The sequence below is a fragment of the Balaenoptera physalus genome (genome assembly GCF_965194825.1).
Source record: "Balaenoptera physalus genome assembly, chromosome: 11".
Lineage (NCBI taxonomy): Eukaryota > Metazoa > Chordata > Mammalia > Artiodactyla > Balaenopteridae > Balaenoptera > Balaenoptera physalus.
In genome coordinates this window covers 20,947,520-20,970,187 of record NC_138896.1, presented here as the reverse complement: position 1 = coordinate 20,970,187, position 22,668 = coordinate 20,947,520, and the positions used below count along the sequence as shown (strand labels likewise).

General features: G+C 40.4%; 1 protein-coding gene across 1 annotated transcript in view; it reads left to right on the top strand.

Annotated features, from left to right (window-relative positions):
- Window positions 1-21,537, top strand: part of LOC309638157 (sodium-dependent phosphate transport protein 4-like) — a 44,291-nt gene extending 22,754 nt beyond the window's left edge. Inside the window, 9 exon segments of the mRNA XM_082413766.1 lie at window positions 2,989-3,200; window positions 3,404-3,521; window positions 3,524-3,627; window positions 3,709-3,796; window positions 6,261-6,347; window positions 8,977-9,166; window positions 9,458-9,548; window positions 10,459-10,595; window positions 10,758-21,537. Of these exon segments, the coding sequence (XP_082269892.1) occupies window positions 2,989-3,200; window positions 3,404-3,521; window positions 3,524-3,627; window positions 3,709-3,796; window positions 6,261-6,347; window positions 8,977-9,166; window positions 9,458-9,548; window positions 10,459-10,593 (1,025 nt within the window). The 3' untranslated portion in view covers window positions 10,594-10,595; window positions 10,758-21,537.
- The last annotated feature ends 1,131 nt before the right edge of the window (window positions 21,538-22,668 follow it).

The window sequence follows — 22,668 nt, the reverse complement described above, 5'->3', positions numbered from 1 at the left end:
ATGGTTATAAATACTTCATTTCCATTGGTCACTATAAAGACCTTAGTTTTTAATCTGAAAAAAAGTGTGGCCACATAGAGAATTTTGAGCAGAAAATGGCGTGATCAAATTTATGGTATGACTAGAGCACTCCAAATGCTGTAATGAGAGTAGACTGGAAGCAGGAAGTCAAGTTGAAGGCTATTGCAAAAATCTAGGCAAGAGATGTTGGTAGCTAGAACCACATGGAAGAGGCTTTAAACAAAAAGATAGCAGTGGCCGAAGTGGTTGAATTCTACATATATTTTGAATGTAAAGAAAGCAGTATGTTCTAGATAGATTGGATGTAGGCTGTGAAAGAAAGAAATCAAGGATAAATTGCAAAGTGTTTGGAAGGATGGAATTTCTATCACCTGAGTTGGGAAGGAATTCGGGTGGAGCAAGATTGGGAGGGGGAACTTAGGAGTTTAGTTTTGGATCTATTAAGTTTGATTTGTTGATTAGTTGATCAATTGATTTTTAGTAGAGCAAAAAATGATGCATTTAAATCAATGACAACTTCGATTTGACAAAAGGCAGTATTATTATATATTGAGTTTTTAAATTTTAAGACATGAGGTGTACCAACATTATTTTTCATATATTTTAACTAGACACGGGAAACAAATAACTTTTTTTTTTTTTTTTTTGGCTGTGTTGGGTCTTCGTCTCTGTGCGAGGGCTTTCTCCAGCCGCGGCAAGCGGGGGCCACTCTTCATCGCGGTGCGCGGGCCTCTCACTATTGCGGCCCCTCCCGCCGCGGAGCACAGGCTCCAGACGCGCAGGCTCAGTAGCCGTGGCTCACGAGCCCAGCCGCTCCGCGGCACGCGGGATCCTCCCAGACCAGGGCTCGAACCCGCGTCCCCTGCATTGGCAGGCAGATTCCCAACCACTGCGCCACCAGGGAAGCCCACAAATAACTTTTAAGGACACATGTAGTAGCCTGTAGGGAACGCTTAATATGCAGCAAGCACCAGACTAAGCCGTTTAAATACAGCCTCTAGTGGATCTTTCGGCAATCTCATGAGGCAGGTGTTCACCCCACCCATTTGTGAGCCATTAGTCTCCTGGTTTGCTGATACTCGCTTTCTGTAGCCTTTGGCCTCTAGGATCCCAAAGCAAGTTGGGGAGATCAGAGGCCAAAGAACTGATAAATTATTAGTTGATTTGATTGACATAGAAGTCATCACCCAGCCCTGAAAAAGAAAGGAAGACCTTTACAAAGATATTATTTTTTAGCTCCTCGCTCTAATTACAGTACACTTACCAGTTTCTTCCAAATTCTTCCTTCCCCACTACATTCACTACAAGATTTGTGTTCTACTTAAGGAGAAGAGAGTATAGTCTTGAGGGAAAGGCTCTTTTGTAAACCTCAAGGCACCTCTTTTCTTGAAGTTTTGAAGACTTCTTGATGATGCATGGTGTTGTTCTCCTCTCCTACACCATACAGCCATACAAACCCCATAGATGAGTGCACTTGGGTTGTGGCAAAGGTATTCTCATGGAATCATCTGGGACAAAATAAAAGCCACCGCACACATGCAGTGCAGTGGTTAAGAGCAGAGACACTTGAGCTATACTATTAGCTGACCGCTCTGCACCTGTAAAATTGGAATAGTAGTAGTAGCTGCTTCATAGGATTATTGTGAGGATTAAATGAGTTAATTCTCAGTCATCATGTTACATAACCTATCAGAAACATCTGACACACCTACTGACTCCCTCCTCCCTGTAGCTCTTTTCCCCTTGGCTTCCAGGACACCACACTTTCCTGGTTTTCTTCCTACCCCACTGACCATTCCTTTTCAGTTTCCATTGCCAGTTTCTTCCCATTTATCCAACCTCTAAGCTTTGGAGAGCCCTAGAGTCAGTCCTTGGTTATCTTCCCTATTTATTCTCATTCCCTAAATACCATGGCTTCGAGTATCATCTTGAAGGTTATTAACTCCCAGTGTTTTGCCTCAGCCTCTACCTCTCTTCTAAACTCTAGAGTTTTATATGCAACAACATTCTCAACATCTCTTGGGTGCTTTTTAATAAGCTCTTTATCACTCCCACTGCCCCTGCTTTTTCTGCAGAACTCTCTTCCTCATTGAACAGCAACTCCATTCTTCCAGCTGTTTAGGACAAGAAACTCTCCAATGCCCTTCCCTCACCCATCTGTAAAATTGAAACCAAGATTCAGTTATTCCCCTACTGCAATCTATCTAGGATCTTATCACATCTTAGTTCCTCTACTGCTACCACCCTAGTTCACGGTTCTTCACTTCTTTTCTGGATTGTTGCAATAGTTTCTTCCTGGCAACAGCCATCTTTCCTGGAAGTACAAAAACAGATTATTTTAATTTTGTGCTGATTTCTTTTTCTGTTATTTTTTCACTTTCACTATATTTTTTCATAGTTTGTCAGTGTCAATTTTTCTCTAATGAGAAAATCTTTCTAGAGGTTTAATTTCAAAATTTAAATGAAAGTTTGCCCTCACTGACTAAGACATATGAGAAGAATAATAAATCTACACCAATGAACAACTCCTTCAATGTTTAAAATTTACATTATATATGTATATAATATAGTACATATAGTATAAATTATATAATTTAAATATGTATACTATGCATATTTCATTTATATGTATATATTTACTTGTAATATATATATTCTATATATCCATATCTATATATATTTAAATATGAGTAATTTCATCAACCATAGAATACAATAACCTAGGAATGGGAGAGACAAAATTGCAGGAAGAACAGAACACCCCAGAGCAAGTCAGGGTCTATAAAGCTGTGGTATAAAACACCCTTTGACTCAACTCAGTCATTTTCTGCTTTTGTAATCTTTCTTTCGAAAGCCGATAGAAGCGCCATTTAAATCATCAGGTGATACCTTTCTGTATTATAACTTGTGAAAAATAAATGATGGTTCAATAAAGAAAGCACTAATATAATGCCATAATATTTCCAGCTCCAAGCTTATGTTCCACTCGCTATGGAATAGCCTTCATCACATATCTCTGCAACTTCATAATAATGGCACAAAATGTTATCATGAACATCACCATGGTAACCGTAGCCAACAGCACAAACCATCAGTCCCAGTTTAACAGCTCCACTGAGGGGCTGCCTGTTGACTCATTTGATGACCCAAATAATTCCCCAAAAAGTCTTCCCGTGGGGGTAAGAAATGCAAGATTTAAGTTGTGTTCTTGTTTTTGCTATTTGTTTGTTTGGATATTTATTTTTTCTAGAGTTTATATGTTAAGAAGTTTTAATTGAGGAAATAGTGATTTGAAGGCAAGTGGAAGATCTAAAGAGGCTTCTTAAGTTATGCAACAGCCTTCCTGTAAATGGCTTACCAAAGCATTCTCTGTTTCTTTAAGGCCCCTGTGTATGATTGGAGCCCTCAAATCCAGGGCATCATCTTTAGTTCTATCAACTATGGCATGATCCTGACACTGGCTCCCAGTGGATACCTGGCTGGAGGAGTAGGAACAAAGCGAGTGCTCTGTTTGGATCCTCATTTCTCGTTCTCTTCACCCCTCTGGCAGCTGACCTTGGACTAGGTTTCCTCATTGCAACTCGAATACTTCAGGGCGTGAGCCTGGTACCCAGATATTTTATAAATATGCGCTGGATATGAATTTCTGTATGGGACCACTTGTCAAGAACTCTATTTTTATTTCAGGGGTTACGCTATGGGGGTCAATTTGCGCTCTGGGAAAGATGGAGTCCTCCACATGAACGAAGCCGACTCTGCAGCATTGCTTTCTCAGGTAAAAACATAAAACGGAAATAAGTCCACTACAGTCCAACATTCTTTCACTGAGTTCTTCGACTTTTTTTATTGCAGGGTTCTTTGTCTTCTGCTCAATGTCAATCAAGTATTTATAAACTAGGGGGATGGGTCCTTTGTGACATGACTTTTAGTTATTTTCCCCAGGTTGTCATTTGTGATTTGACTTTGCTTATAATGCCTTTTGCCATTTTTTAAAAATACATTTTTATGTAGTCAAATTGATCATTCTTTTCTTTTACGGTTTCTGGATTTGAGTCATAGTTAGAAATGTTACAAAAGCATCCAACCATGGCTTTTATCGAATATGTATGATTTCATTTTTTATATTTAAATTTTTGACATATTGGAGTTTATACTAGTGTTCAGTGTGAGGCATGAATCCAACTTAACCTTCTTTGGAATTGCTCTCAGTTGTCCTGAGAACTGCTTTCTGATAATGATCTGTCTGGACAGTGTACCTGGAATGAATATTCTGGAGGAAGAAAACTTCAGTTACATTGAGTGAAAATGAAAAATGGAAAGAGTAGGGCTAACAAACTGGAAATTGCCAAAGTATGGGTGCTGGGTAAGAAAAGAAGGGTAGGAGAGCCAGGGATTCTTCAATTCCAGAAAACGAGTCACGTGCACACACACACACACTCTGCCTGACCTTATGCCTCTCTAGAGCACTTCACAGCCCTGGAGGATTAGTCTTTGTCATCAGAGCTCATATCCACTGATAGGGGAATGGAGGCTCCAGTCTGGACTAAGGAAACTCACTTTGGTTATCACAGCTGACTAAGGGATATCCTCAAATATAAATAAGGATTGGCTTTCCCAAATCCTCAAACATTTGAAGGAAATCAAGAGCATGAAAGAGAGAAACCAAACTCAAAAACTGCAAGAACTAACCCAAATGAAAAAGAAATTAATAAAGGAATTGAAAGAAGATTTTAAATAATTAACAAATAACATCAGAGAGATCCACGGGAATATGTGTAGATGATATTCATTTTAAAAGAACATACTGCTATAAAAAACAGTTGTTGCTGGGACTTCCCTGGTGGCACAGTGGTTAAGAATCCACCTGCCAATGCAGAAGACACAGGTCCAAGCCCTGGTCTGATTTTTTTTTTTTAAACTGTGAGATCAGGAAAGCCCTTTTAAGCAAAGGAGTAAATCTAGAAGTCATTACAGAGGAAACTTACAGATCTGACCCCATGAAAACTCATAACTGTTAGATTACAAAAGACACCATAAACAAAGTTTAAATTGGGAGAATAGAATTGCAGCCAGCATGACAGACAGAGGGTTATTATTCACAACACATAAAGATTCTATAAATTAAGACAAAGTTAAACAAGTGAAAGAAACAAAAAAAAGATTATGAACAGTTCACAAAAGAAATAAAAATGACAAAAATGTTCAACTTCACTATAAAAAGAAAAAATGATATACTGTTTTGCATTCATATTTGGAAAACTATTTAGGAGCTTTGAGGATGTCCAATGTTGTCAAGAGATGAGGAAAACAATCTTTGTTGTCAGTTTAATTTAGTATGGACTTTTAGCAGGATACTTCAGCAGTTCTGTCAAAAAATGCACAGTCTTTGGTTTAGCAAGCCTACTTCTGATATTTTACTGTACAGAAATAAATTATGTTTAAGTTCAGAAGTGATAATTAAGTTTATGTTCATAAATAACAACTAGGTAGAATCTACAGTGACATGGAAATATTTACAAGACCAATTGTTAAATAAAAAATAAATGTCACAGGACAATAGGTACATTATGGTCCTGCTTATTTAAAATTAATAATAACTCACATACATATATATAAAAGTTGACAAGTTGATGTTAATGTTCATCTGGAAAATAAAAAAAAGCATAATAATCTAGTTTTGAAGAAGTTGTAAAGGGAAATGTGCCTCACTATATATGAGAATACTCGGTAAAGCCATGCAAATTAAAATAGTGTTATTAACACATTAATAGACAAATCTATCTTTCTGTCTACATAAATGCATTTACCAAGAGATACATGTATGTATAGATATACATTATGTATGTGTGCAGAGAGGAAAATGAATGCAATTATACATCATATAATAAATTGTAGCTGTTGGTTAACATTCGAGTGGGGATGGATTGGGGGGCATGTGAGGAGAAACTTGGTTCTTTGCAGTAATTTACTTCTACAATAACATATGTTATATGAATTGTGTAATTAAAAATTAAAATAGCATAAAAGGAAGCATGGTTGTCATCTGCAATGTTACTAGGGAACTGCCAGAAAAATGGGTCCTTAGGAGAACATATGAACTCAATCACAAGTTTGAAGTTCATATATTCTACTATGCTTATCTCTTTGTGGTGATACTGCTCTGTAACAGGTAGTCTGTCATTCTATAGGCATCTATCAGGTGGCAGTCCAGAGCCCCACAGCTTATTCTCTCTTTGTAGGATTGATGCCGGGAAGCTGCATTGCCATCCTCCTGGGTGGCATCATCAGTCAAGCCCTCGGGTGGCCTTTTGTCTTCTATATCTTTGGTAAGCTGCTGTCTCCCCACTCCTAGGTTTTCATATTCAGGGAGATTCTTCTGAGTATCTATCTGTGTGTACTTTTCTGGAGGAAATGAATCGAGACAGAAAGATCCTAGTAAAAGAAAATGTCTTAATATAATAGTAGGGAAGAATTAACTTATACCATCAGAGTATTTGGAAGTCCTCCTGCCTATGATGCTGTTAACCTGCCATGATGCATTATTAACACAAAGTGATTGGGCAAAATCTGCTGCCCTAGCAGGCAGTAGGGGACAGACTTGCAGAGCGGTGGTTTGTGAGAGACAGAAGAATCAGAGTTGAGGAGATGGAGGTAAGAGCCCTGAGAAAGTAAGGCAGGTAGAGCTCACAGGAAAGCGTGCCTAACAGGAGACAACTGTACCCAGAGAAAACCCTGGCTGTCTGCAGAGTCCCCCTTGATACTCAGCAGAGCACTGATTAGAATACCTGTGTGGAGACATCAACTGAGGCCGGTGGGGGGGGGGGGGAGCCGGAAATCATTGGAAAAAATTAAAGAATAGTGTCCAGTACTTATAGAGAATCAGGGATAGTACCTGTTTCCACAAGACAGAATGAAAAAATGTATAATTCTTGGGTCATTGGGCAGAATACTGATAAATGTCTTTCCTCAATAGTGAGAAATAATTAGCTCTAGAGGACATACTATTGTGGATCCCTCTAACAAATGATGATGACCAGACCCAAAGGGTCAGTGTTTCCATGTAATTTAACTGTACCCCAAAACAAAGCTCAAAAATATTTATAGGAATACAAAAATATTCAGCACCCAACAAGATATAATTCGTAATGTCTGGCTCAAAGCATAAGTTACCAGGTATGGACAAAGGCAGGAAAACACAATCCATAATAAGGAGAATAATCAATCAATCAAAACCAACCCAGAACTGACACAAATGTTAGAACTAGCACACAAGAATAGTTACTATAACTATAACATAACTTTATTTGTTCAAAATTTAAGTAGAGACATGCAAAATATATTTTTAAAGACCCTAAATCAAACTTCTAGAGATAAAAACTACAATATAAGGATTGAATTAATGACAGATGATACAACAGAAGAAAAGATTAATGAACTTAAAAGTAGCAATAGAAACCATCCAGAATGACCTACACAGAGAAAAAAGTAATAATAAAATGAGAACATAAGTAAGGTGTGTAGTGCCCAAAGGAGAGGAGTGGGATGGGGGAACAGAAAGAAACCTTTGAAGAAATGATGGCTGAAAGTTTTCCAAGTTTGTTGGAAACTATAAACTCACAGATCCAAAAAGTCAATGAATCTCAAGCACAGGAAATATGAAGAAATCTGTACCAAGTTATACCATAATAAAATGGCTCAAAACCAGTGATAAAGATGAAATCTTAAAAGCAGCCAAAGTTTAAAAATAGAGAGAGAAGAACAAAGATATGATGACTGCAGCTTTCCCATCAGAAGCAATAAAAGCAAGAAAGCAGTGGAACAACATCTTTCAAATACTGAAAGAAAAAAGAAAAAAAAATATCTGTTAACATAGAATTCTAGAGACAAAGAAAAACTTTTCAAAAACAAAGGCAAAATAAGGACATTTTTAGACATACAAAAGTTGAAAGAATCAGAAATTTAAATTAAACAGAACAGTACCATTTTCAATAGCATCAAAAAATATGTAACAGTGCTAAATCTGACAAAAGATGTGAAACATGCACTGAAAACTAAATTATCATGAAAATAAAAAGATCCTAGAATAGCCAATTTTGGAAATTAATGACAAAGTTGTAAGACTAACACAGTCTGATGTCAAGGTATATTATAAAATTACAGTCATCAAGACATTGTGGTATTGGCATAGAAATAAACAGATCAGCGAAACAGAATACAGTCATAAATAGACTTACACATAAATGATAAACTGATTTTTGACAAAGATGCAAAAGCAATTCAATGGAGAAAGGAGAGTCTTTTTAACAGATGGTGCTCAAAAAAAAAGAATTTTGATCCATATCTTGCACTCTATACAAAAACTCAAAATGAATGTTGGATGTAATTGTAAGATCTGAAATTATCATTCTTTTAAAAGAAAACATATGAGAAAATCTTTGTTCTTTATTTAGGCAAAGATTTCTTAGCTATGACACCAAAGGCTTGATCCATAAAATAACAAGTTGATAGATTGGATTTCATCCAAAAGACATTATTAGAATAATAAAGAGACAAGTTGAGATGGAGAGAAAATACTTGCAAAACACATATACAAAAAGGACTTTTATCCAGAGTGTGTAAATAATTCTCAAAACTCAATAACAAAACAAAAACCCAATTTAAAAATGGGCAAAGACACCTCACTAAAGAGGATAGAGAGAGGGAAAATAAGCATGTGAAAAGGTGGTCAACTCAACATCCTTAGTCATTAGGGAAGTGCAAATAAAAACAATGAGCTACCTCTGCACACCTATTAGAATGGCTAATTGTGACATAATAAGAAATATATAGGTATGGTTTCTGCCACCAGTTCCTGACCCAGAGCTCCTAAAGCTCTTGTAATTTCATGGTGAGTGGTGGGGATGATAGGAGCTCTAAGCAGAGTTCCTAAATCCCTTGGAATTTCTTGAGTTATAGGAATATGTATCTTGGTTAATTTGTCTGTTCCTGGTTCCATAGGAAGTCTCCCCTCTTCAGCATCCCTTGTGGTTCTGCCATGCGTTGCCTCCAGCTATATCACAGCAGTGAGCCTTCTGACGCTCTCCTGTGGACTAAGCCTGTTTAATCAGCCAGGGATCTATATCAATGCCTTAGATATTGCTCCAAGGTAGGACTATAATTTCCACTCTCATTTTCATATTTTCTGAAAAAGATTTAGCCCGCAGCCTTCTGGGAGCCCCAAACTTTGTGAAATTATAAATCATGGGCAAGGACCACTGATAGCCTGTGGTCATTTTGTCAAGTATGTGGGAGGAGGGTGTTGTTGATTTGCCTCAGTACCTTTCAATGAATATACACAGAGAGTCCTTTTTGACATAATTACTATATGATGGATTCATATGCTAAGCAGGGCTGAAGTGTCTGTGGATCTAGCGTGGAACATTCCTGTCACCCACAGGCATTCCAGCTTTCTCATGGGAGCCTCGAGGGGGTTTGCACAGATATCTGCTATCCTGGCACCCATTGTCAGTGGATTTCTTCTCAGTCAGGTAAAGTTTTCTTGTCAAGGATTCTTAAAACACTGCTGAATCCATTCATAAAGGTAATAGCGTAAAAAAATGTTTTCACATTTTGGATAATAAAATTAAATTGTGGGTAACTTTGTCATGAAGATCAACTTGGCAAAGAAAAATATAAAAGAATTTCCTTCATGACCTCAATCTTTACTTATTCTGAAACCAAAGCACTCACTAGCGATCCACTGGTAATATCCAGTCTTTGAAATCACACAGCCACATAGATGTCCTGTGAGAAGATGATGAATCCATGCATATATGCAACTTGCCATGTCTTCTGCAACACTTTGAAATTTTCATTTGCATAACCATTCAAAAGCAAAGAGATAATAAAATCAAATATGTTTAAGTGCCTGATACATGCAGGTATTATTACAGGTATTTCATATGCAGTAATCTCATTTAATTATTGATTCTCCCACCAATTATGAAAATGAAACATTATTATCCTCATTCCTGATGATTAAAATCTGATAGAACATGTCTTTCCACTAAGGGGATGTAGAATCGGAATTCTCCTAACTTAGACCTGTCTAGCTCCAAAGCCCACAATCTTCTTCCTGCAAGATTCTTCTTGCACCGCAAGAGGAAATATTATTAGCATATATATAGTCATGATTTGCACAAAAGAGAAAATGTATGGCACTTTGATAAATAGGGACAAATACAAATCTGGAGGTTAATTGTAATGGTCCTTAAGTCCATTTTATGAAGAACATTCTGAATCCATTTTGAAATTCTTTCCACCAAACTATTAAGTTGTGTTCAGGAAATGAACTTCTACATGAAAACCCACTGGTGAACTTGTCTTCTAAACTACTAATGAGTTTCACAGAAAAAGGGATGAAATGGGTAATATTTACTTGAAGTTTTGTCTCCTCAGGACCCTGAATTTGGGTGGAGAAATGTCTTCTCCTTGTCATTTGCCATTAACACGTTAGGACTGATCCTCTACCTTATATTTGGAAAAGCAGATGTCCAAGACTGGGCTAAAGAAAGGAAACGCACTCATTTATGAAGGTAAAGAAAAATGATTTCATCTATGGTTATAACCAGAGAAGCACTATTTAAATATTTTTAATTTTTATTTTATATTGGAGAATAGTTGATTTACAATTTTTTTAATTTTTATTTCATGTTGGAGTATTAAATTTTTAATTCTATGCCATTTTTCCTTCTTAGTTACCCCACCTGGTATGGAAAGTCATTAGGCACCTTATTTCATAAACGAGAAGCCTTCAGTGATGAAAATACCAACAAAAAAAATTTTCTTTGCTGTAGCTCTTTTCAAATCTGAGATCAGTTCTTTATTTTACTCAGATTTCGTTTTGAGAAAAATATAAGATGAATGAAAACTCAAATAAAATGATAGCCAAGAACAAAGTTGTCATCTTCATAGAATTAACGATGGATTCAGAGGAGCTGCTGTATGGGAGCCAGCAGGCTAGATTCACAGTTTTTGAATCTCTAAACAGGAAACTATGTTTTGAAACTCTTAAGCGAGGGCAGTAACCTCCCTAGGGCAATGATTCCTCCTATTTGTGAAAATGAATATTAACTTATATATTTGTTGGGCTGGATATTGTCCATGTGTCCCTCCCTTTGTGTGCTCCACTCTCCTGCATCCTGCTCGGGCCCCAGAAGGCTGACCTGAGTGCTTTGCATCCCACACTTCCTTGTCCACTGCCTTCTGCTGGATTTTCAGTGGAGGCAGGAGAGTGCGGACAGGGAGTATTTATCTCTAAAGTCCCTCCTCGTGGGGACTGCAGGTGGCTGATCCTTCCTGTATAGTTCACAGCTCCTAGCAGACGGCCCTCTCCACATAGTCTGGTAATTTCTCTCTTCCCATGTCCCATCAAACCTTTTTTGGCCTTTATGTTGCAAGTTCTGGGATTCTCGAGAATTATCTTGTGGTTTCCTTCCCACCTTCCCAATCCTGTGTAAATTGTCTCATTTAACACTGTCCTCAAATTACCCAATGTGAGTCTGTTATGTTTCTCCTTCTAGGATCCAACTAATTTCAGCAGTTAAGTCATATATAAAGCTCAAAACATGAAATAGTTCAGTATTTCTTTAAATTATAATTTGGGTCATAGGTCACAGCATGTTCAGAGGGGCCAAAGCTATGTTCTAGGTTGCTCCCCGTGGTGATCTCTACTGTGTTGAATAGAGATTATAGCCATAAAGTTATTTTGTATAGAAGTGATGTGATGGACGTTAGTTCTGAGTGAAAAATTAGGGCAAGGATATAGAAGGTCAAATTTGAATAAGCAACAGCAATTACTGAGATTTTGCATAGTCTAGAATCTAGGCCCTTGGAACACTAGAGTAAATTAGACACAGTCATTATTGTCCATTCAGATGTGGAAGACAGACATAATAATACATGGCAAGTGCATTGTCCCAGCTACAATAGCAGGGGGACATGCAGGTCATTACAGGAGACCAGATGAGGGGTTCTAATCCTAAGCTGAAGAGCACAGGGGAGATCTCCTTCTGCAAGTAATTCTTGAGCTAAATGTTAAAAGAGGAGTGTTATGGTAGAATTTTCCACATTGGAGCCCAACTTGTACAAAAGCATGAGAAAAAAAAAAAAAAAGAAGAAGGATTCTGAAGGGAATCACTTGCCTACACGGTCAGTTAGGGAAGGGCAAAAGATTAAGTTAGGGAGGTGGGTGTGACCAGAACATGGAGGTCTTGTTTGCCATGTCAGGGAGCTACAAGCAATAGTGACATGGGCAGATTTTCTCTCTAGGTAGGACACTCTGGCCCAATTCCAGAATCAGGAGGACTAGTTAGTGGTCCACACAGCAGCAGTGAGGACTGGACTAGGGCTGGAAGAGCTGTGATGGAAAGAAGAGAGACATGAATAACGTTTAGGAGGTAGAAGTGAAAGATCATGGCATTTGGTTAGATAGATGCAGGAGAAGAGAGGAGTTAGGAGTCCTGGGCCTCTAACCTGAGATACTGAATAGAGAGTGGTCTGAATAAGTAAGCCAGAGAATGCAGGAAGAGTCCTTTTCAGAGGGAAGATAATGAGTTGACTTTGGACATGTGTTAGCAGTAATACTGGGATAAACAAGTGGGTGTGTGTATTAGTTTCCTGGGCTGCCATAACAAAATACCACAGCGTGTGGCTTAAGCAATAGTAATTTATTGTCTCACAATTCTAGAAGTCCAAAATCAAAATGTCAGCAGAGTTGGTTCCTTCTGAGGTTTGTGAGGGAGAATCTGTCCCATGCCTCTCTTCTGGTAGCCTCAGGCATTCTTTGGCTTATAGGTAGCTTTCTCTCTGTGTCTTCATCTCATCTTCCCTCTCTACATATCTGTCTCTGCGTCCGAATTTCCCTGTTTTATAAAGATACCAGTCATATTTGATTAGGGCCCACCTTAAGGACTTCATCTTAACTTGATCATCTGCAAAGACCCTATTTCCAAATGAGGTAACATTTGGTACTGGGGGTTAGGACTTCAGCATCTTTTTGGGAGACACAGTTCAATGCATAACAGCAAGCCCAAAAAAAGCCAGACCATAAATCTGAAACTGGTAAAGAGAACTGGGATAGAGACAAAGATATAAAAGTACAGATGTTCAGTACTAAAGACATGAATGTTTAGTGCTCAGGAGGAGCCTGTGAATGAAAAAATACCAAGCCAAAGACAGAATGCCAACATTCAAGGAGTGGGCAGAACAAGAAATGCCCACACATAACAGAGCCAAAAGGGTCAGGCTTGTACATGTGAGGAACAATGGGAGGACACAACTATTATAGAAACGCATGAACATGGCCTTTAAGAAAGATGACAGATCAGCAATAAGTACACTGCAATTCAATTAGATGAGGTCAGGAAAGGAACATGGTCAACTTGTGGTTAGAAGTTCACTGGTGGCTTTTTCATGACACATTTAGCAGAGTTATAGCTGCGCAGGTCACTTTGCAGTTTGTTGGTGAGTGAATGGGAATGAGAGAGTAGAGAAAGCAAGAAAAATATTTTCAGGAAGGGATGGGAATATAGCCAGAGGAGAATAGAGGGAAAGGAAGAGTGACCTAAGTGGGAAAAGGACTGGCCCAGGGGAGGCTTTGGGGAAGAAACAGTGGAGTGGGAGTGAAGATATGGAAGGACAGGGTGAAGAGATGGAGCAAGGTCTTTGAAGACACAATAAGGATTCAGATACAGGTTTGTCTTGAACATATAGAAAGAAAATATGAAATCAAAAACATGAATTTTCTCTTTAAGAAAGGGAGTCCAGGGAACCAGCAACAAACGAAAAAGCAACCTACTTAATGGGAGAGAATATTTGCAAATCATATATTTGATAAGGGGTTAATATTGAAAATACATAAAGAACCCATACAACTCAATAACAAAAAAAAAAAAAATCTGATTTAAAAATGGGCAGAAAAACTGAATAGACATTTTCCAAGAGAAGACATACAAGTGGCCAAAAAGTACATGAAAATGTGCTCAACATCATTCATCACCAGCGAAATGCAAATCAAAACCACGAGATATAATTTCATACCTATTAGAATGGCCATTATCAAAAAGACAAGAGATAACAAGTGTTGAGGAGGATATGGAGAAAAGGGACTCCTTGTACAATGTTGATGGGAAGGTAGATTGGTGCAGCCCCTATGGAAAACAGTATGGCGGGTCCTCAAAAAATTAAAAATAGAACTACCTCATGATCCAGCAATCCCAGTTCTGAGAATACATCTAAAGGAAATGAAAACAGTATCTCAAAGAGATATCTACACTCCTATGTTCACTGCAGCATTATTCACAATGGCCAAGATATGGAAACAACCCATCAATGATAAATGAATAAATAAGATATATCTATATATACACACACACACATATACATATATTTCAGCCATGAGAATGAAAGACATTGTGCACATGGATGGACTTTGAAGGCATTATGCAAAGTGAAATAAGTCAGATAAAGACAAATACATATTACTTATATGGGAAATCTGAGAAAGCCAAACTCATAGAAACAAAAATTAGAATGGGGGTTACTATGGGGTGGGGGATAGGGGGGAAAGGGGAGATGTTTGTCAAACAGTATAAACTTTCAGTTATATGACAAATAACTTCTGGGGATCTAATGTACAGCATAGTGATTATAGTTAATAATACTGTCTTATACACTTGAATGTTGCTAAGAGAGCAACATTTTAAATCTTAAACTTTTAAATCTTAAAAGTTCTCAACACAAAAAAAGAAATGGTAATTGTGTGACGTGATGGAGGTGTTAGCTAACACTATGGTGGTAATCATTTTGCAATATAAGTGTTTCTAATCAACACAGTGTATACCTTAAACTTACACAATGTTAAATGTCAATTATATCTCAATAAAGCTGGGGGGGAAAAAAGAAAAAGAGTCTATTTTTTTTCTCAGTAAAATGCCTGCTGACTATACTTGTTGAACTAAATTAAGGAGTTCCAAAGTAGATACATTTTTGTTTGATGAACCCTCTTTGTTCCCTATGATATTGATGTCCCAAAAGAAAAAGAAAATCCAGTTGGTGCTAATGAAACCTCTAAGTTTTCCCTGTTGAGCAGTGTAACCTAAAGGCTCCATATGCTTGTATCAGCTGCAAGATCCTGATTATTAAATATATTATTAAAACTTCTACCTTGAAAATGAAAGATGACTTAAAATTGAATCGGTTGATTAAAATGATTCTACCTTTAGGTGTATTACTTTTTAAAAAGTTACAGACTACACAGTGAAATCTCCTAAAGTTTAGGATAGCAATTTTACTCTTCCTATTGCAATGAAGTTTTTAAGAGTGATTTCTGCTGTCTTTTCTGAAATCCAGAACACATACAAAAATGTTTTCCCCATCCCATTGTTGTTTTGTTTTTTGACTCTAATCTTCCCTAAATAGAGGAGGCACACCTGTATTGCTTGACAATAAAGAAGAGGTAAAAATGGGTGCAATGATGATGATTATGAGAGAGGGAAGACATTGGATGGGATTATGATGCCACTTTGCCTTTGTGAGTGAAAGGTTGATCTGTGCACATGGCAGTTCATTCATGCAAGTCCACATGCCAGTGCCGTGGTGGGTTAGATGGGAGTCCATACGACAATATATTGGGTTATACAGGCCTGAATCACAGTACAACAAGGGTTGGTAACTCCATATGAGATGATACTGGGTATTAAAAGGTCCATGTGGGAGCTTACTGATGGGTTTGTAGGTCTAGATGACTATACATTGGGTGTTGTCTTGTGTGATATTGTGATTTATAATAAGAATTTTATATTTGGTCTTTGTCCCTTCCTAGCTTCCTAGCTCCTAAAAACCTCGGAATGTCCCAAGTGGAGAGGTATCTTTTGTTATGTTAATGTGGTTACTTTTGGAAGGCACCAAAAGATGGGGGCTGCTTGCCAAGGGAATCCAATCTGGATTAGGGGGTGGAATTTTCAGTCCCACTCCTGTGATCTTTGAGGAGGGGAGAGGGGCTGGAAGTTGAATCAATTGCCAACGGCCAATGTTTTAACCAATCATACTTACATAACGAAGCCTCCATAAAAACCCAAAGGAGTTGAGTTCAGAGAGCTTTCAGGTTGTTGAACCAGAGCATGTCCATGTGCTGGGCTCCCAACCCCACGGAGAAAAAGCTCTTGTGTTTGGGACCCTTCTGGACCTCACCGTATGTATCTCTTCATCTGGCTGTTCCTTTGTAGCCATTAATGTCCTTTGTAATAAACTGATAATCCAGTAGATAACTGTATTCCTGAGTTCTGTGAGCAACTCCAGCAAATTAATTGAGCCAGAGGAGGGGATCATAGGAACCTCTGATTTACAGCCAATATGTCAGAAGCACAGGTAACAACCTAGGTTTATGAGGAGCATCTGAAGTGGGGGCATCCTTGTGGGTTTGAGCCCTTAAGCTGTGGGATCTGATGCTACCTCCAAGTAGACAGTGTCAGAATTGAGTTAAATTGTAAGACGCCTGGTCAGTGTCCATTGAGAACTGGAGAATTGCTTGGCAGTGTGTGAAAAAAGTCCACATTATACCTTGTGCATATGACAGCGTGCAAGAGGAAGTAAGCCCGCTTGGAAGCATATCATGCGTTGATTTATTCATTTGTCAACACATCAGGTGTTGGTTGCATATGACAGCACATTATTTGACAGGACATTATTTCAGCACAGCCATTGTAGAATTTGTGATTTCATGAGACCTGTTCATCCTCTTCCTTGGCTCTAGATGAACCCACAGGTGTGAGGACAATAGTGCAAGTGGGTGTGTGCTGATCTCCAGAACAACCCAGTATTTGCAGCAGCCTCTCTGAGTGAGAGTTTTTCAAGAAAAGGGAACTGATTTTTCTTGAATAATAACAGTAGTGAACATTTTCTAAAAGTTGCAGAATGGTTAAGTTGCTTGTCCAGGGTCACAGCAGTGAGTAGCAGAACAGAGATTCAATCTCAGGCAGTCTGACTGAAGAGTGAGTGCCTGAAACTTCTATGCTAAACTGCCCCTTAAAAGTATATTTTACTTGGATCAGGAATAGCTACTAGCTATCAAAAATTATAAAATTTAATATAAAATATTTTATTAAATCTTCACAACCTTATGGATTAAGAAATTATTTCCATTTCCTCACAGGGAAGAGATTGAAGGGCCAGAAGGTTAAATGGCTTCCTCAAATGCTATTTGTGTTAGGGGCAAGAATTTTACAGCAGCCAAAATTCCATTGTATAGATTGATGTAAATGTTAATCAAGACTGATATTTCCGTTGTTCTTCAAGTACATTGTTGATGTTGCACTGAGCACTTCGTCATTTTATCCTCCTGGGTTGCTATCAAAGACCGTTTACCATGAGCTATAAGTTTCATCTGCTGGTCCCCATTAGCTCAAGTCTCACCCCAGAACTAAGTGCCCATCAACCTGCTGGTCCTTCTGCACACACGTTTCATTAGTTGCTATTTCACCACCAGAGTAAACTCTGAATCAGAAAGCAGGAAGGCCACATAAGGGTAGGTCAGCCATCGAGGTCTGACTCAACCTCACTGAGGAGGTCTCTTCTCAGAAACTAGGTCCTAGAATTGTTCCAATCAAGGGCAAGGGAGTCTTACCTTTCTGCTCTTCATATGTGCTCACCTTTATCATTTCTGAATTCTTCAATTTGGGTCATTTGGGCAGAAGTGACCAGTGTCCTCCATAAAGACTTCAGCCATCTGGCCTCCCCATTTGAGCACATATATGACCAGAGATGTGCTGACTGAGGATGGATTTTTGTTTGTATTCTGTATCCTTGCCTTCAGCCTATACACTCTGATCTCCCTTCTCATCACTCTGTCTGCAAACAATTCATTACCAGGCATACACACAGCCTCTAGTACAACATCTTTCTTATATTAGTTTTAACGTGAATTTTTAAGTAGGCATAATTTACATGATACAAGGAGCGAGCTTTTAAGTGTAAAACTACTGAGCTACTTTATTAAGATCAGAAGTTTACAGGTGATATTCAAAAAAGAATGACATGTATTGTGAAACTTTTGTTTCCCCAGGCAACACCAACCTGGGGCGGAAGTGGGGGGAAATGATTCACACTTACAGGGGAAAGATTACACTGACCTGACTCCAGCCACAACCTGCTCCTACCAAGACTTCACCCTCCAATAAAGCTCAAATATTTCTGAGAATCCCAATGAGGGACTTATTATCATGAGTTTTGTATTATCATTGCTATGTCAATATTTGGTGTCAAACCAACAAGAAATTTAAAACCATTTCCAATATGTTCATTTGATTCACTCCTTTTCATTATTTGTAAATTCCATTACACACATGAGTAGTCATCGTGGATGATATAATAAGTATCCCAGGAAGCTGTTCCTATACCAGATTGGCTAGCAGTAATTTAACTCTATCCATTTTTGACCCAAACCACATAAATGTAGCCGAATTTTTAGCCCAAATTAAGTATATTCCCACTTAAGCTTTGCCTTAGCAATATTCAACCATTCCCTGCATTACTTCATCACCCATCACTAGGGGGAGTCCAAGAGAATGGTGATGGATGGTGGCCTTACACAATTGTGGTTAAAACTGGTTAAAATTTTCAAACACCTAAGACTATGTGAACACATTTCTAGTGCCCTGCCCCCCTCCACCAGAAGCTTGGAAACAGCCCATGCAAATGACAGGTTCTTAATCTTGTCACTGAGAGTACTACACGGATATGACTGACCGCTGAAGGCCCTGACATGGCTGTGCCATGCTTCTTTGAGTCTTCAAAGTAAGCACATAATGAGTATCTAGTGAACTGAACTGAAGCACCAGTGTACGGTCAGCCCACTCAGGATGGCTGTTCTCTTGCTCTCTGTACATCTCCTGCTCGACCTACACCTGCTTCACCTACGCCCTACTCACAGAAACGTGCTTTCCCCCTGCCCCTTAGGCCAGAATGGCTTCACCTGCTAGTTTATGAAAGGGAAACAGCTGTCCTCAAGACGGTCGTTAACCTGAGGGGCTGTGAGGGACGTGCCCCAGCGGCTGGTTTCCCTGGTAACTGATGAGCCAACCTGACATCATTCCCCCTATAAATGGTAGCCTCTCCACGCCCGCCCCCTCCACGGCGAAGGCTGCTGCCGTGTCCTGCTCGCTGGCGGCCGCACACAGTGGCGTGTTGCTCCAGGACCTGGCTTCAGACATGTAAGAGCCCCTGTCCAATAAGCCATTGATGTCTCTGTCACTGTCTCCAAGCTATTTCTTCGGTCTCGAGGCTGGGCAACTACAAGGCTTGCAGGCCTGCGGGGTGCAGACTGGTGAGTCAGCCAGAAGGCCAGGGAAACTCCTGTGAGCGCCACGATGTTGGGAAATAAGGACAAGGCATGGAAAGTTGCGGGGAAAGATGTGGCTGTCCGCTCGCGTGTGGGGGCCCGTAGCAGCTGTCTGCCGTGAGAGGCATCTTGCTCTTTCCATTATATCGATGATATCCTGCTAACCTCGGAGTCTCTTTCTAGTTTAAAAGTAGTAGCCCCGTGCTAGTGACTCATCTGATTGCACGGAGATGGCTGGTGAGTAAGCCACTGTTTGGGGTCTAGAAGAGCCATGTGTGACCTACAGGACCCCCATGGACATCAGTAGTGACCAAGGGATCCACTTTGTCGGCCATGAAGTTCAGGAATGGGCCGATAAGAATGACACCGGCATCTCCCCCCGCCTCACAGCCCCACAGCTGCTGGGCTGTGAATGAGCTGCTTCAACAACAACTGAGACGGGAAACCCGCTCCTTCAACGTGTGGACACATCCCAGGAGCGATCGTCCCAGTGCTGACGCCATGTTAACCCAGAGGCAACTAGTCAACGCCATTCGGGTTCAACTGTTGCCCACTGAAGGACCGTTGCCAACTGCTGGCCAGGACGATAACTCACTTCTGCCCTCGCCACAGGCTCTACCCCCAGGAGAACGCATTATAACATGGCCCTGGGACTGGCAGGTAAGTCTCTGTGGTTTGGGTTTGCTGCCTCATGGGGAAGAGGATTAGAAAGGGACTTAGAGCTTTCACCTGTCTCCTACCCAGCCCCACCTAAGAGGACTAAGGTGATTAATCCGGGCCCCCTACTGGAGGAGGGCACCATTACACTAACCCTGCGATCTGTTGTTCTATGGCCTCTCCAGTACTCGGCACTGGCTGTGGGGACTGAGGGTAGACAGGCTGTGCGGTCCTGCAGGCCAGGACAGAAGCCACGGGCAGGGGGGGTGGTATCTCAGAATGCTGTTACTGCTTGTATTTTGCTCAGTGGTCATCATCTGCCCTGTACTGTGCCTGTTAAACACCTTACATTTCACCCCTAGTCTGAGCAGAGGGGATCTGTCCACAGACTGGGCGACAACAGTGGCTGACTGTGAAATGAGTCTGATGGCTGGGTCTACAGGGAGATGCCGTCGTGGTCCTCCTCTGGCCCCTCTGTGACCCGAGAAGCACCTGACTCCATAAGTTTGCCCACCTCTTGGCCTCCTGATGCTCTTTAGCTGCTGTTGTCTGTATTGCATTTGTGGTAGCTGGTTGCAGCTCGCCTCTGTATACCTGACCCCTTGGAACCTTCTCTCCTCAACGTCTGAGGGGACAACGCGGAAGGTGGGGGGGCAAGATTGTAAGGGTCCTGCGGGGTGTATAGGGGTGGAGTATATGGAGGCTGCTCAAGATGGCTGTTCTCTTGCTCTCTGCCCATCCCCTGCTCGACCAGCGCCTGCTTCACCTACACCCGACTCACATGACTGACCTTCCTACATACTTGCCCCGGCCCCAGCTAATGATTGTTCTAGCTTTAGATCAGGACATCTCCATCATAATAACTTATCAAAGGGGCTGCGAGGGGCATGCCCCTTTGCTGGTTTTCCTGGTAACCGATGAACCAACCTGACGTCAATTCCCCACCTGAACGTGCTTTCCCCCTGCCCCTTAGGCCAGAATGGCTCCACCTGCTAGTTTATTAAAGGGAAACATCTGCCCTCGTGATGGCTGTTAACTTGAGGGGCTGTGAGGAAAGTGCCCCCACTGCTGGTTTCCCTTGGTAGCTGATGAGCCAACGTGATGTCAAATCCCCCTATAAATGGTGGCCTCCCCCTCCCCGCCCCCCCCCCATAGTGAAGACTGCTGTCATGTCCTGCCTGCCTTCCGCCCCACATGGTGCCACTCCAGGACCTTGCTTCAAACACGTAAGATTCCCTATCCATTACACCATTGATGTCTCTTTCACTGACTCCAGGCTCTTTCCTCGGTCTCGAGGATGGGCAGGTACAGGGCTTGCAGGCCTGAGGGGTGCAGCCCCTCAGTGTCTTCCAAATGTCCTATTCCACTTCATCATATGAGTTTCCAAGCAGAACTACCTTGTCCACTATGTCTTAAAGAAGTTTTGGTAAAATCGCTCCTTTAGTTTTGACCTGCAAACCCCTCGGAGCCCTCTTCCCTCAAAGTCTGAGGGGCTGAACCACACTCACTTTTTCTCTCCCAGTAATTGCCTCTCTTTATTTCCTATGCAATTGTTACTGAATCAGCAATATTGAAATTGTATGCCTGCCTTCATCATCCCTTTGGGTAAGGTTTCTTCCCAATTTTCCTCATTCCCAGCGGGTCTTTAGTCACTTACGAAGAGGTTCCCATCGGATTCCTCCATAAACCAAGCATATTTGGATTTTACTGATTATTATCAATAAAAACAGCTTAGGTTCATCCTGAGACAATCTCTACCTTAGCTGTATGTGTGCTTTAAAAAAAAAAAATCAATGTAGAGGTTCTTTCCCATCAAAAATTAAGAAGTCTTTCAATTAGTCAGTAACTACAGTACACATTCTCAGTTCCCTTTGCCAGAACTACATACCACTTTGCAGTGAGCTTTCATTCCCAACACCTGGCACCTATTTGCCTTATTGGGTTATAGGAGCCTGTTTTGCCTGCCAGCATGAATGTGCCTGGGAATTTATGTCCTCCTGGGAACAGAAGGCCAATAATTCATCGCCACAGAGACATAAATACTCCAGCTCCCTTACTCCGACTTGGGACATCTCTGAGGCAAAACCTACACTGTCCCCCAAACTCCTAAGAATTGGTCTGGACCTTACTCGCTATCCCTTCTAGAACTTCTCTTCTCTGCCAGTTTTTCCTGGGAATGTGTCCTAACAGATCATTTTCACAGGAATCCTCATTTCAGGATCTGGTTCTTGAGAATTTGATCTAAGACAGTTGTTTCTGCAAGGGAACCTAGGATGCAGACTCTCAGGATAGACTTCTGGAGTTAAATCACTCACAGGCCAGATGGCACAAGGACCCTCTTGATGTTAGTAAGAGCAGTGGTAATAATCCTGGCCTACTGTAGCAGTATGATTACTAAGACCCTCTCCTGTGGAACACTGGGATGGGAAATGGGATACTGGTGAAAGGACATGCACTGGCTTGGTTAATACTTCTAGTGTTGAGAGATATGGACAAATTGCAATTACAACAACTTCAAAGTTGGCTCTTTGTTGGTCAGTACCACTGAGGGACTCAAGCAGGAGAATTACATCAGAGCATGATATGAAAGTCAGAAAATCTTCCTGGCAGCATTT